This window comes from Hemitrygon akajei, chromosome 23 (assembly GCF_048418815.1).
Source record: "Hemitrygon akajei chromosome 23, sHemAka1.3, whole genome shotgun sequence".
NCBI classification, from domain to species: Eukaryota; Metazoa; Chordata; class Chondrichthyes; order Myliobatiformes; family Dasyatidae; genus Hemitrygon; species Hemitrygon akajei.
This window is the reverse complement of record NC_133146.1, coordinates 9,368,750-9,384,849: the sequence shown is the minus strand read 5'-3', so window position 1 is coordinate 9,384,849 and position 16,100 is coordinate 9,368,750. Positions and strand designations below refer to the sequence as shown.

At 43.5% G+C, this 16,100-nt stretch overlaps 1 protein-coding gene across 1 annotated transcript in view; it reads right to left on the bottom strand.

Moving 5' to 3' along the window:
- wbp1la (WW domain binding protein 1-like a) overlaps window positions 1-10,727 on the bottom strand; it is a 119,994-nt gene extending 109,267 nt beyond the window's left edge. The window contains exon 1 of the mRNA XM_073026919.1: window positions 10,552-10,727. Coding sequence (XP_072883020.1) covers window positions 10,552-10,662 — 111 coding nt within the window. The 5' untranslated portion in view covers window positions 10,663-10,727. The remainder of the gene's footprint in view (window positions 1-10,551) is intronic.
- Between the last annotated feature and the right edge of the window lie 5,373 nt (window positions 10,728-16,100).

Sequence of the window (16,100 nt, the reverse complement as noted above, 5' to 3'; positions counted from 1 at the left end):
CTACAGCATCGGACTTCAAGAAACTGCAGCGAGTTGTGAACAGAGTTCAGCACATCGCAGAAATCAGCCTCCCCTCCACAGACTCTGCCCATGCTCCCTGGCAGAGCAGCGAGCATAGTCAAAGACCCCATCCACTCCTTCTCCCCTCTCTGGTCAGACACAGATACAAAGGTCTTAAAGCATGTACCACCAGGCTCAAAGACAGTTTCTATCCTGCTGTTATCAGACTCTTGAATGTTGACCTCTTGTACAATAAGATCGAGTCTTAGCCTCACAACCTACCGCATTATGATGGTATTTATTCTTTATGTGCACTATACTTTTTGGTAACTTTTACACTTTATTCTGTATTGTTATACCTTATTCTACCTCAATGCATTGTGTGATTTGATCTGTATTTCCCCTCCTAACGAGGCTCCACGAAATTTAGAGTCAGAGTCAAACAAACATGGTTACATGCTTTACGGCCCACCTCATCCATGCTGACTGTATTGCCGAATGAGCTCGTCCCATCTGCCTGTGCCTGGCCTTTAGCCCTTTTAAACCTCTCCCATCCTCGTTCTTATCTACATGGCTTTTAAATGTTACTAAGGTGGCTGCCTCATTCATTAAAGACAGCCTTTAAATGTTGCTAATGTACCCAGCTCAACCACTATTCTGGATATTCTTTCAAAACACCCACCGTCATTTGCATGAAGAATCTGCCCATCGTGTCCTTCTTAAATTGGATTGCTCTTCCAAATAATTGTTGGTGCGAGGATTCTTCATGCGAATCCACTGCCTTGTTTGCTTACATAATTGTGTTTCATCTTCAGTGCAACTTGCTTTGTTCTAAATACCATTTTATCCACATGAAACACTAACAGCTTCAAAAACAAAGCCAGTCCTCCAAGATAAACTCAGCCTGTCAAGCAGCGCCTGTGGAAGCAAAGGGATTGGTGAAGTTCAGGTTGAGATCCTGTATCTGGATTCCTGCGTTTGCAATCAAATGAGGTGGATTTCCTCATTCCACCGATACTGCCAGACCTACTGAGTCCTTCCAGTCCAGTGTTACAGCTCAGATGGTCAGCATCCACAGTGTTGGGTACAGGAGAACGAGGGCGATCAAACTTATGCCATGCCACTCAGGGAACTGTGCTAATGTTATTTGGTGACTGTATCTGCTGGACCGTAACCATAATTGTTCCATGTGACTGCACGTACTGAGCTTTGCAACACTTTAGTCCTGGAGGATTGATGTTTTGTTCAGCTGTATACACGTGCATGGTTGAAAAACAATTAAACTTAAACCCTATCGAATACTGAAAGACTAGATTAAGTATTCCTGACCTTTATGCTATGGACCCCTGTCATTAAGTGAGGGGTCCGTGGACACCAGGCTGGAACCCCTGGCCTAGATAGCATGAACGTGGAGAAGGGTCTTGGCCCAAAACGTCAACTGTTTATTCTTTACTACAGATGCTGCCTGAATTGCTGAGTTCGTCCAGCGTTTTGTGTGTGTTGGTTTGGACTTCCAGCATCTGCAGACTTTGAGTTTATGATGGACGTTGAGAGGATATTTCCTATAGTGGGGGAGTGTAAGACCAGAGGGCACAGTCTCAGAACACAAGGGCGTTCCTTGACAGCAGAGATGAGGAGGAATTTCTTTTGCCAGAGGGAGGTGAATCTGTAGAATCTATTATCACAGACTGTTGTGGCCGTCAAGTCATTGAGTATATTTTTGCTGTAGGTTGATAGGCTCTTGATTAGAAGAGGGTCAAAGGTTATGGGGAAAAGGCAGGATAATAAGATTGAGAGGGATAATAAGTCATCCAAGACGAAATGGCAGAGCAGACTCGATGGCCAAATGGCCTAATTCTTCTCCTTTGCCTTATGGTCACATGTAACACAATAGCTCAGAAGATCTATACAGAATATTGAAGGTCATTCAACCCCAGATTTGAACCAGGCCCACACAATTCCAGTTCACTCCCCTTTCCCCACATCTGTTGATCATTCCCTTTCCTATCTTCAAAGATTATGGATGCAGTTTCCATTACAGCATATTATGTCAAAAACCCCACCCATTACAAAGTTTCCCAAATCATCTATTTTAATCGAGTTGCTCAAGCAGCAGAAATTATTCCATTCCCATCGCTGTCTGATTCTCATCGCTCAGCAACTGAATATTCCAATGAGATTTCTCCTCATTTTTCAAAGCAGCAAAACACATACTTAATTGTATAGTCCCTCTTCATCCCTCTCATATATAATATCAACTTAAGTCATTATTTTTTCTCATCTGCAAAGTAATCCGTTTGAAATACTCCCAAGAGCCTGGGAATATGTGTTTACTGACTGAAGATTTTCAGCAAAAGAATGGAATCCCACTTAATACATTTGAGGTTTAAAAAACTCCATACCACAGTATGACGAGGAAGATGCTTAACTCAAGAACAGTCTGTATGTGCAACATCAACTGGACATAGCTTAGAAAACTAAGCATTCAGAAATCTATAGAACCACTGTTTCGCTATTATACTGCTTGCCTGGTTTTTTCAATAAAGTAACTTGTAACATATTATCCTAATTTAAAATGTTTCTCATCCTAAGTTAAGTGCAAAGTGATCCTTCATATCAAAAATTACCCACCATATTCTTTTCTCTCTAAATGAAGCAGCTCTCCACATCGCTATGCAATGTTCTGAGACAATTTGGTCAGCATGGATGAGTCAGGAAGGGAAGGGCCTACTTCCCTACTTCTCCGAGCTATGTCCAACCCCACCAAGGATATTCACAAGGCCAGCTAGAAGAGGAGGAGCAAACCCATCCAGTAAAAGCCCAGAGCTACAGAAACACCAACAGAAGCTCCAGAAGACCTCATCCCTGGGAGAGGAAGGTTCTTCGAAGATGGACAGAGGGCTCTGCTGAGCTGCTGTTACCACACTATGCCCCAGTAGGAGTAAAGGGCTTAATGCTATTAAGTCCACTTGATCTTACAAATACAGACCGTCTTGAGTCATGCAACTTCCCCATCACACTGTGGTACAGAATGTTTAATATTTCACCCTGAAAGAGAAAGAAAAATCTGCATCTCCCCCAGAAACACCATTTCCAGAATATTAATTTGATTACCCACACTCAACAATCCAGAATCAGCTTCCTCCACCAAATTACTCCAGAACACTACTCACTTGCACTATTCACTTACCTTGTAATTTATAGTAATTTTTATGTCTTTGCATTGTACTGCTGCTGCAAAACAAATTTCACGCAAAGTCGGCAGGAATAATTCTAACTGGGTGTTCAAGTCAGTGTTGTTTTGGGGGGCTTGGACAAACTGGATACCAGATTTATCTAAGATACAATAATGACCATATTATTTATTTACCATAGTTTATTTTTATTTACACATTTTGTCTTCTTCTGCACATTGACTGCTTGTCAGTCTAAATATGTGTAATTTATCATTGACTCTATTGTATTTCTTTGTTCTATTGTGAACGTCTGCACGAAAATGAATCTCCAGTGTAGTATTGGTAATAATAAATTTACTTTGAACAATAAATAGCATTTCAGCTCTTGGTGAGACACCAAATTCATGATACAAAATGAATACAGTACCACTGATCTTGTATCCTTCACCCAAATGCCATTAGGCTTTACAATTCTACCGCCAGGACTTAAGAACTTTTTAAAAGCTATTATTAATGCTTTTTGAGATAGTGATTTAGATGTATATCATATTTTTTACTGAGTTAAGTATTGTATGTAATTAGTTTTGCTACAACAAGTGTATGGGACATTGGAAAAAAAGTTGAATTTCCCCATGGGGATGAATAAAGTATCTATCTATCTATCTATCTATCTATCTATCAAACTGGATAGAAATCAGAGCACCTCCTTCTTGGGCTCATAGGCTGTCAATAGTGGGGTACTGTGAGGAGAGAGCTTGTAGGCTGTCAATAGTGGGGTACTGTGAGGAGAGAGCTTGTAGGCTGTCAATAGTGGGGTACTGTGAGGAGAGAGCTTGTAAGCTGTCAATAGTGGGGTACTGTGAGGAGAGAGCTTGTAGGCTGTCAATAGTGGGGTACTGTGAGGAGAGAGCTTGTAAGCTGTCAATAGTGGGGTACTGTGAGGAGAGAGCTTGTAAGCTGTCAATAGTGGGGTACTGTGAGGAGAGAGCTTGTAAGCTGTCAATAGTGGGGTACTGTGAGGAGAGAGCTTGTAAGCTGTCAATAGTGGGGTACTGTGAGGAGAGAGCTTGTAAGCTGTCAATAGTGGGGTACTGTGAGGACAGAGCTTGTAAGCTGTCAATAGTGGGGTACTGTGAGGAGAGAGCTCGTAGGCTGTCAATAGTGGGGTACTGTGAGGAGAGAGCTTGTAGGCTGTCAATAGTGGGGTACTGTGAGGAGAGAGCTTGTAGGCTGTCAATAGTGGGGTACTGTGAGGAGAGAGCTTGTAGGCTGTCAATAGTGGGGTACTGTGAGGAGAGAGCTCGTAGGCTATCAATAGTGGGGTACTGTGAGGAGAGAGCTTGTAGGCTGTCAATAGTGGGGTACTGTGAGGAGAGAGCTCGTAGGCTGTCAAAAGTGGGGTACTGTGAGGAGAGTGCTTGGGTGTCAGCTCTTCACAATCTATATCAAAGATCTGGCTAAGGAATCAGCTACCTTATTTCCAGTTTGGCTGTCAATGCTAAACCAGGTGGACCATCCGTATAGAAAGGATGCAACGAGGATCAAAGGGGATGATAACAAGTTGAGTGCGTGATAACTAGGGTGAGAACATGGCAGATGGAAGATAACTTCCTTTTCTTTTGTGACCTCTCTCTTTTGCAAGAGTATTTATTAATGGGAATATTAGGTACTGATCATGGTGTGCTTCGTACACAACTTCCAGCTGCACAAATAGAAGAGCATTTGAAGGTTCTGAGCCTGTAGCTGAAGCTGAACCTGAGCTGAAGTTTAGAATGAGAGTGTGAGCAAGGGTAGAATCTCATTGAAACTCACCAAATATTAAAAGGCCTAGATAGGGTGGACATGGAGAGTCCAGGACAAGAGGGTGCAGACTCAGAATACAAGGATGTCCCTTTAGAACAGAGGTGAGGGGGAATTTCTTTAGCTAGAGAGTAGCTAAGCTGTGGAAGTCATTGAGGAAGAGAATAATAAATCGGCCTAATGGCGGAGCAGACTCGATGGACCGAATGGCCTAACTCTGCTCGTGTGTCTTATGGTGTTAAAAATCAATTTAATTCCTTCTTTGCAATCATCTGTAGCTAGGCCAGTGTGTATCTAGTCCTGAACCTGAGCAACATTTCACGGCTCTGGGCTTGCATTCGCTCGAGTTTAGAAGAACGAAGGGGGATCTCATTGAAACCAACAGAGTATTGAAAGGCCTAGATAGGGTGAGCATGGGAAGATGTTTCCTATAATGGAGACATCTTGGACTAGGGGGCACAGCCTCAGAACACAAGGACATCCCTTTAGAGCAAAGATGAGGTGGAGTTTCTTTAGCCAGGGGATGGTGAATCTGTGGAATTCATTGCCATAAATGGCTGTGGATCGAAGTCACTGGGTATGTTTAAGCACTGGTTGATAGGTTCTAATTAGTAAAGGCATCAAAAGTTATAGGGAGAAGGCAAAAAAATGGGGATGGGGAGGGGAATAAATTGACCTTGATCAAATGGTGGAGCAGACCCAATGGGGCAAATGGCCCAATTCAGTTTCTATATCTTAATATACACTACCCATTATTACAAGAGGTTTTGATATCAGCAGTAAAATCTTAATGCATTTATAGGGACCTTGTTAAAACTGCCCCTGGACAGTTTTGATCTTCTTACCCAGGGAAGGATGTACCTTTGAGGAGGTGCAACAATGAGTCTGAGTCACACAGTACAGGAACAGGTGCTTCAGCCTAACTGGTCCATGCCAGCTAAGACACTGGCTCTAAATGGCCCATTATCCCCCCTGAACTTTTCCCATCTGTATACCTGTCCAAGTTCACATTCCTGCTTCAATCACTTCCTTTGGCAGCCAAACCAGGGGTGGGGGGTTTGCCACACGAGAAGCAAATGAGATGATGGAATTAGGTGAAGGGGATATTTTGTTAAAACTTACAAAATGAACATTGGCTTGCCCAACTCCACGGCAAAGAACCTGGGACCAGGGACGTAGTTTCAGCCATTTAACATGGAGATGAAATGATATTTCTTCCCTCAGAGAGTTGTGGATCTTTGGAATTGTCTATCCCAGATGGCTGTGGTAGTTTAAAGGTTAGTTTTATTTGTCACGTGAACTTCAAATCGTACAGTGGAATGTGTTGTTTGTGTCAATGACCAACAAAGTCCCAGTATGCGCTCAACCATTCAGTGGGACAACTGATCGTCCATATTCACTGTTCTGTTCCTGCTTTATCCACGTATTTCTTAATCTGTTTAGCCTTTAGTATCGTCACAAGGAAAAAAAACAAGTAATTGTTCAAGATTAGACTATGTGCTCCTTAGATAAGTAGCTTTATTTGTCACGTGTGCTTCGAAACATACAGTGAAATGTACCATTTGCGTCAATGACCAACATAGTCTGAAGGGGCGGGGGGGGGGGGGGCAGCCCGCAAGCGTCACCATGCTTCTGGCGTTAACAGATCGTGCCCACAACGTACTAACCCACGTCTTTGGAAGGTGGGAGGGAACAGGAGCACCTGGAGGACACCCACGTGGTCGAGGGGAGAACATAAACTCCTTACCGACAGCAGCAGGAATCGCTGTTTGCTGGTGCTGTAAAGCATTGTGCGAACTGCTACGGTACCATGCCACGTCTAATATGTTTGCCTTTGCCAATCTATTATCAATAGCACAAGAAACATCCCCCAACACTCTTGAGCCAACTCTCACATTAGACCAGTACAGTTTCCTTTAGGACCCTAGACTCAGAACACATCCTGGCACACTCCAGCTTAATGATTCTGTGATATGATGGTCATTCCCTGCAAGGGGCCATACACAATTGCTAAATCGTGACTTTCTTGCACCACCCCAGTATTGTATAGTGTGATCTACAGTCGGCTTCTTGATGCATTAACCTAAACAATCACTCCCTATACACTCCAGAAATCTTTCTCCATATTATTGCACTAATCTTCATGTCAATTAAAGTCACCCACGATGATCCCCTAGTTCCTAATTATAAAAGTCTTTGCTTTTCTACTTAATAACCCCCCAAAGTCTGCAATGCTGTGATCTGTATACAACTTACACAACTGTCTGTTTGCCCTTTGATTATCTCTTATTTTTATCCAACAGATTCTACCTCAGTCAGACTCGTATCCCTCCACATATTTACATTAATCTCCACTTTAACCAGAAACACTACCCCAACTCATTTCTTCTTTAATACAATATGATCCTCTGTAGTCCAACAGAATCACAGATCAAGGACAGGAGGAAAATTGGTTTGTCCCATTGGCTGATATTAATGGAACACGTTCTCAAACAGCTTATTTTGTTCTGTGTGATTACCTGGAACTCCCCAATGCTTTACTAGCTAATAATTACTTCTCCACATGCTGGAACATAGAAACCGCTAGATGGAACAGCATCCCCGCACCCTGTCCAACTAGTAATTCACCAACAAACCTGGCAGCTCCACAACAACAAAAATGAAGTTGTTGACTTTTCACAACAATCAACCACATGAGAGAAAAACGCAGGGTTACGGAGGAGGGAAGGGCTAGATCAGGGGTCCCCAACCTTTTTTTTTTAATGCCTAGGGGTCTGCGGACGACAGGTTGGGAACCCCTGGATTAGACTGATCTCAGAGTAGATTAAAAGGTCAGCACAACATCATGGGCCAAAGGGCCTGTAACGTAATGTTCTATGTCCTACATATGTTCCACCTTAGACATGATTCAAAGGAACCTCTGGTGGGGAAGAACATTGGGAACCGCATCATACACCTCACATCCCATATAACCTTTCCCTGAACATCAACATAAAGGAGAACTTGTCACTTGCTTTGAGAAAGAGGTTAGGGAACACATTCCAGTCTACATCAGAGATTGAGAGTTGAATGTCAAGTTATTAGGAGTGAATATCACCAACAGCCTATACTGGTCAAATGTTATAGCCAAAAGAGCATAAACAACACACACAAAATGCTGGTGGAACACAGAAGCACTGTTTCAGGCCGATGAAGGGTCTCGGCCCAAAACGTCGACAGCGCTTCTCCCTATAGATGCTGCCTGGCCTGCTGTGTTCCACCAGCATTTTGTGTGTGTTGTCTGAATTTCCAGCATCTGCAGATTTCCTTGTGTTTGCTCGCCAAAAAAAGCATGCTGGAATCTCTAATTCAAGACAGTGTGCCCCCTCTGACCCTCACCAACTTCCCATGATGCAGCACAGAAAGCGCCCTATGCAGGTATGTCACAGCTTGGTATAGCGGGTGCAGGGAACTACAGAGCTGTGGGCACAGCTCACAGAAGCCTGCCTCTCCCCCCCCACGGACTCTGCCTCGGTAAAGCAGCCAGCATAATCAAAGACCCCACACATATTCCCTTCTCCTCCCCTCCCCACCCACCACTGGACATAAAACACAAATGCTTGAAAGCAGATTCCGCCAAGCTGAAGGACAGCTGCTGAATATGGATAAGATGAAACCCCTGACCTCACAGTCCACCTCACTACAACCTTGAACCTTATTGTCTGCCCTGCACTTTCTCTGTAACTGTACTGCTTCATTCTGGATGCCAACTTTCTTTTCCCTCGTCATACTTCAATGCACAGTTGTATCGAAATCACAAACACATGATACCTGGACATCTTGAGCAGCACACACAAAATGCTGGAGGAGCCCAGCAAGGTATGCACCATCTATGGAGGGGAATGAACAGTCCTGATGAAGGGTCTCGTCCCAAAACGTCGACTGTTTACTTCCCCTCCACAGGTGCTCTCCGACTGGCCGAGTTCCTCTAGCAGTTTTGGTGTAATGAAGTTACCTTTATGGACGGCATGCAAAGCAATGTTTTTTTTACTGTAACTCACTGCATGAGATGATAAACCAATTTACTACTGTATCTAATTACTCAAAAACCACATACTAAAATGCTATTACCTGAAATAAATTTGTAATTGGTTTATTTTCCGGCTGCTCAAACTTTCAATAATTTGCTTATTGAAAGAAAATAACAATATGACAGGCTGCCAATCGGACAATTCCACAAGCTGGCACTTACAGTAGAACAGCCCACTCTAGTTTCCCCTTCTTTTCACCATACTGTTTGAGAGAATCAGTTAAAACTTCTGGTGAGGACAAAAACATCAGTAACTTTGTTGAACCTCAAGTATACAAAGGAAAAACTCACTAGGTTTCAGGTATAAAGTAACAAAAGATACACAAGGAGACGGAACTTTGCTAAGAAAATTTAACTCATTGTCCTGAAAATGCAAACTCCTATATTTGAGGAACATCTGAGTACACTTGACCAAATTACATCAAAGCCAGGGAGACAACATTCCGGAATCTGTATCACAATTAATCTTTAGGTATACAAACTTCATGAAGTATCTTTGGCTTATGTCTGCCATTTCAGCCACAAGGCAAGAAATACAAATTATTTTAACCCTCCCCCATCTAGTACATGCATATTAATTATACTCCTAAATAATGACAATGTGTTTAATTTAAATAGACTATAACTAGTTATCCCCAACCTGATTCCTGCTGCAAAAACTGACAGATCAATTATTACCACACTGCGCTCAACATTGGTTAGAAAACAATGGCCTGTATTTCACCAAATAATCACCCACACAAAATCAGACCAAACACCAATATCAACCCGAGCAATTCAATTACTCCCATCGCAAAAATACTTAGCATACTGAGAGTGAATGTAATAACGCAGCAGCCATTTTGCACGCAGCAAATTCATAAAAACACAAGTGAGGTGAGCGGCCAATTGATGTGAAGTTGGGCAGCATCAGGTGAACTTCCCTGTTCTTTAAAATCACCTGATTTACTAGAACAGACATCAAGCGAATTAGCATCTCCTGCAAAAGATGAACACTACCCCCCCCCCTCCCCACCTTTACCCCATCAACCCCAAACACACTGAGCACCCCAATGCCATGTCACTGGATTGTCTGGCACCCCAGAACGCTCAGCAAAGCCTAAAAAACCAAAACCTTCTGATTTGGGAATGTTACAAATTAACCCCCCACAACTCACCATCAAGGACAAAACCCATACCGCTGCAAACTTAAAGAGCAACATATTGAAAGAAGAGCAGTGAAATATTGGTACAAACATTGATACATTTTGCTGGAAAATGTGTGCTTTACCCAAACCGAAAGTACTAAAGGAAATTCAAAGTGCATTTCAATAAAACATAATTTTGCAACAAATATCGATTGACGCATTGCGAGGGGTGGGGGAGATGGAAATGTAACAAATTCAGGTGAACCCGAGGCCTGAGGAGGCTACAATATAGCGGAACCTATTGAAGACGGAGCAGATGAGGGGTTTTGTGTTTTAAATGGAAACACATTTAAAAGGCCAGCGCTTTGTTTCCGCTTACCTGGGCTTGCACCCCCGCCAGTCTGACCAGGAAGATCTGAGGCAGCAAAACGATCAGTCTGACCAGGACCTTGTCCATCTCCTTTCTTGTGGCTGCCGCCGCCTTCTCCATCTCTCGCCCCAGCCCTCTGCCCCCTCCCCCGGCTCCCAGGGAGACTTCCAACACTCACCGCCGAGTCTTCGCCGCCCCGAGTCCCGCCCCCCTCCGCCTGCCTCATTGGCCCACCTCCCCACTTCGCGTCCCGATTTAAAACTTTACCAACTCGCCATTGGCTGCAGACCCGTCACTCGGGCCGGTTCCGGAGCCTGGCGTCATGAGCCTGCCAACGGGGACTCTCGCGTTTGCACAAGGAGGAGACGGGCGTGCGGCTTGTTTTTCGCATGAAAACCATCGGTTCGGAATGGCACGCACCCTTTTGCGTCTTTTTTTGTCTCAACGCATTGCAAGTGTGAAGATGAAACGCGCACATTCTCAACGAGCATGCTCAGGCGCTTTTGATCATGAAATCCTCATCTTCCCTCGGCTCCGTGAAGCTTATCCTTAATGCAAGTTCTGGTTAGGTCCCATTTGAAATGTGCGTCCAGTAAGGCTTTCAGATGGTTTCATTTCCATCTTTATTACACAATGTTAGCCTTGCCGCCTCTCTGAAAGAGAGCCACAGTCAGTCAAGATAAAATATTCCACGGCGTCAGAATGACCGGGGATGCTTGTCATTTTAAAATTCATCTCAAATGATAACTAGTGCAGTTTGTGTCCAGTGATAGCCAGATTCCTCAGATGAGATATTGAAATTTGCGTTGCTGAAGAAACAACGTTTTTGGCAAATTTGTTAATGCCCAATTTTACCGTGGGTAAACAGCATCAGTGGAAGGAAAGGGGCAATCATCTGGATTGACAGAGCCAGTCGAAAAAATGTGAAGAGAAGAGGACGCAGCAACTAAACGATAAGCCTATCACCGCTCCGCACAGCGATCGTCTTATCGTTCAGCAGCTCTTCCTCCACCCTCCCCTTCACCTTTTGATACTGGCTACTCTCCCTTCTGACTTTCAGTCCAGATGAAGGGCCTTGATCTGCCAATAAGTTCAAAATTCATTATCAGAGTACATATATGTCACCTAATGTCACATGAGATGCATTTTCTTGCAGGCATTCACGATAGATACAAGAAACGCAGCGAAATCAATGAAAGATGGCACCCAGCAGGCCCAGCCAACAACCTTTGTGCAATGGCAACAATGTGCAAATACCAAAAAAAGGAAATAATAACAAATAAATATACAAACCTACAAGCAATAAATATCGAGAATGTGAGATGAAGAGTCCTTGAAAGTGAGTCCACTGGTTGTGAGATGGGGCAAGTGAAGTTGTCCCCTCTAATTCAAGTGTCTGGTGGTTGAGGTAATAATTGTTCCTGGACCTGGTGGTGTGCTTAGCCTCACAGTCATAAGTATAAAGCAAGATCTCCATTTAAGATTTGCAAAATCACCAGGAAATGAATGACAAAAAAAATTGCATCAACCTGTATCTGGTGAGGGCCACACCTTCTGAAGTGACCAGGTTTGGCCTATCATAAATAATAAGGTGGACCACAGTAGAAACAAAGAAAATCTTGAATGTTATCTTTTGGAGCAAAATTCTTGGTCAAAACTGCCAACTGATTATTCCTGCTGAGTTCCTCCAGCACTTCCTGTGCATTGCTCAAGGTTTCAGCATCTGCATCATCTCTTGTGTTCTTGAAATTTACCTTCTGTGTCCCACAACCACAGAATATCTTCACACATCTCAAAGCCAATGAAGGTGATTAATGATGTGAAAAAACACAGAACAAACTTAGAACATTACAGTACAGGCCCTTCGGCCCACAATGTTGTGCTGACCTTTGAACCTACTGTAAGATCAGTCTGACCCTCCCATCCTACGTAGCCCTTCGTTTTTCTATCGTCCATAAGCAACAATTTCAACAAAACAAGCTCCCATGAACACCAATGTGAGAAAAACAAAGTTTTTGAAACGTGAATATTGTTCATTACTATGGGGATCCCTGTCCACTAAATTGATGGCATGAGATCTTCCACAAGGCGTAAGGCATGATTCCTAGAGTCAAGGAGTCATAGAACACTATAGCGCAGAAACTGACCCTTCGGTCCATCTCATCCATGCCTACTCCCATTGACCTGCACCCAGACCACAACCTTTCATACCCCTCACATCCATGTACCTATTCAAATTTCTCCTAAATTTTGACATCAAACCCATTCCACTACTGCTGGAAGCTTGTTCCACACTCACACCACCCTCTGAGTGAAAACGCTCCCCCTCATGTTCCCCTTAAACATTTCATCTTTCACCCTTAACCCATGATCTCTAGTTTGAGTCACACCCAACCTCAGTGGAAAAAGACTGAAATTCTGATTGAATAATTCTCAAATGAATGATGGCTCTTCCGTCAGTCCAGCAGTTGATCAGTACATCAGGTACTAGATTATATGCTCATTGATGGAGTGTGGAAACTCAAAACCACCTTTCGCATACTCAGAGGAAGAAGACCGTTGCCAAGTGAGTCTTCACTGATAACTGCACATGCAATGGAGATTCCAGTTTCCTTTATAAATCTAGCAGTTTGAGAACCTTACAGTGAGATTAACAAGCTAGCAGCAGAGGACAGCACTTCAAACATTGAGATTGCAGAGAGTATTGGACTCTGTCCAGTAAATCCTTGCTTTCATAATCTAGCCCTCTCAAAATGAATGCTAACATTACATTTGCCTTCCTTGCCACCAATCCAGTAAGGATGTCAGTGGTTACGGGTAGAAGGCAGAGAATGGCGTTGAGAGGGCTAATAAATAAACCATGATGGGAAGGCAGAGCAAACTATGGGCTGAATGGACTAGTTCTGCCCCTATGTCTTATGACAGAATGATCATGTCAGGCCTCAGCGATGATGGTACAGGGAACTTTAACTTCGAAGTTTCTGACAGAATGATCATGTCAGGCCTCAGCGATGATGGTACAGGGAACTTTAACTTCGAAGTTTCTGACAGAATGATCATGTCAGGCCTCAGCGATGATGGTACAGGGAACTTTAACTTCGAAGTTTCTGACGGTATGATCATGTCAGGCCTCAGCGATGACGGTACAATGAAGTCAGGGAACTTTAACCGCTTGCCCAGATCAACTTTGCCTGTTGGACGCTGTGGTGAATGACCAGCTGGTGATCTGACTGAGGCTGTGGCTGGTCTCCAAAACTTACATTTGGAGAAATATCCTGCTACCACTACTCTTCGCCTCCTATTACAAAGCCATGAGCCAGCTCACCTTCGACCCCAGGTACACAATATCGTTTTCATTCACTGTACCAAACATATAATTGCATTTGTTTTCAGTGTTTATAGCATCAAAGTTCAAAGTAAATTTATTATCAATGTACATATTAATTACCATATACAGCCTTGGGATCCATTTTCTTGCAGGCATACTCAATAAATCCATAACAGAGTAATAAACATAAAAGAATCCATGAAAAACAGCACCCACTTATACGTTCAACCAGCGTGCAAAAAAACACACTGAGTAAAATAAAAATAAGGAATAATAATAATAAATAAATAAGCAATAACTATCAAGAGCATGAGATGAAAAGACTTTGAAAGTGAGTCCATTGGTTGTGGGAACATTTTAATGATGGGTCAAGTGAAGTTGAGTGAAGTTATCCCCTTTGGTTCAAGAGCCTGATGGTTGAGGGATAATTACTGTTTGTGAACTGGTGGTGTGAGTCCTGAGGCTCTTGTACCTTCTTCCTGATGGCAGCAATGAGAAGAGAGCACCGACTGGGTGGTGGTGTTCACTGATGATGGACGCTGATTTCCTGCAAAAATGTTTCATGTAGATGTGCTCAATGGTGTGGAGGGCTTTTCCAATGGTGGCCTGGGCCATTGCCACTACTTTATGTGGGAATTTTTCATTCAAGGGCTTTGGTGTTTCCATACCAGGCTGTGACGCAGCCAGTCAATATACTCTCCATTACAAATACACAGAAATTTGTCAGAGTTTTAGATACCATGGCAAATCTTCCCAAACTTCCAAGGAAGTAGAGGCGCTGCTGTGCTTACTTTGAATTGCACTTACGTGCTGGGCTCAGGACAAATCCTCTGAAATAATAACCCTGAGCAATTTAAAGTTGCTGTCCCTTCCACCTCTGATCTACTGATGGGGACTGGCTCATGGACCTCTGGTTTCATCAATATTTCATTCCCAAATATTCCAACAGTGATAAAATTGACAAGTTATTTATCACACAGAACCGAACCTCTTTACATCCAGTGGTGAGGGGTCATATATTTTGTGTCATGTCCCCACAGAGTCCCAGATGAGTTCCAGTACTTCTCTTCACAGATAATCCTGCCCCTCGGAGTCAGATTCTGCTTTATTTATTTGTCACACATACATTGAAGCCTACAATGAAATGTATCATTTGTGTTAACAACCAACACAACCGGAGGATGTGCTGGGGGCAGCCTGCAAACATTGCCACAGATTCCAGCATGCCCACATTGTTCAGCAGAACAACACAAGCAACAACAAAACAAGCCTTTTTCCTTCCTCTTTAGAATAGAGATGCGGAAAAACTTCTTCACCCAGAGAGTGGTGGATATATGGAATGCTCTGCCCCAGAAGGCAGTGGAGGCCAAGTCTCTGGATGCATTCAAGAGAGAGTTAGATAGAGCTCTTATAGATAGCGGGGTCAAGGGATATGGGGAGAGGGCAGGAACGGGGTACTGATTGTGTATGATCAGCCATGATCACAGTGAATGGCGGTGCTGGCTAGAAGGGCTGAATGGTCTATTGTCTATTGTCTCTCAGCTTCCCACAGGCCTCCAACTCCAGGGCAGGCCACCACCTGGCCTCCAACTTCCATTTTCTCGCCTGGATTTGCAGACTCAGAGACCTTGAGCCTACGTCTTTGGACATGCCAATCTAGGGGCTTTGACCTTTTGGCCTCAATTTCTGGACTCGCTGACTTCTGAATTTGACCTTTGGTATTGACCCCAGGATTCACTGATCACAAACTTTCAATCCAGGCCTTGAATTCTGGACTTGCACAGAATTCAGCTGTGAATGTTTCCTTGGCCTGGAATGTCAGCATGTTTTAGGCAGACAAAAGTGTGTCTTTCATCAAACTGATAATATTTCATCAGACATCAATGTTTGTCTCATAAAAAGCTGTGGAGTAGTGGACTCAGCTGAATTCATTATGGGTACACCCCTCCCCACCATTGGTAGTACCTACAGGGGCCAATGCCTCAAGAAAGCAACATCGATCATCAAAGATCCCCACCATCCAGGCCATGCCATCTGCTCACAGCTGCTATTGGAAGGAGCTACAGGAGTATCATTGTGGTCAGCACAATGCTTTACACTACAGGAGACCTGGGTTCAGTTTCTGCCACTGCCTGTAAGGAGTTTTTACATTTTCCACGTGACCACAGGGGTGCTCTGGTACCTTCCCAGTTGGTAGGTTAATTGGTCATTGTAAATTGTCCCATGATTA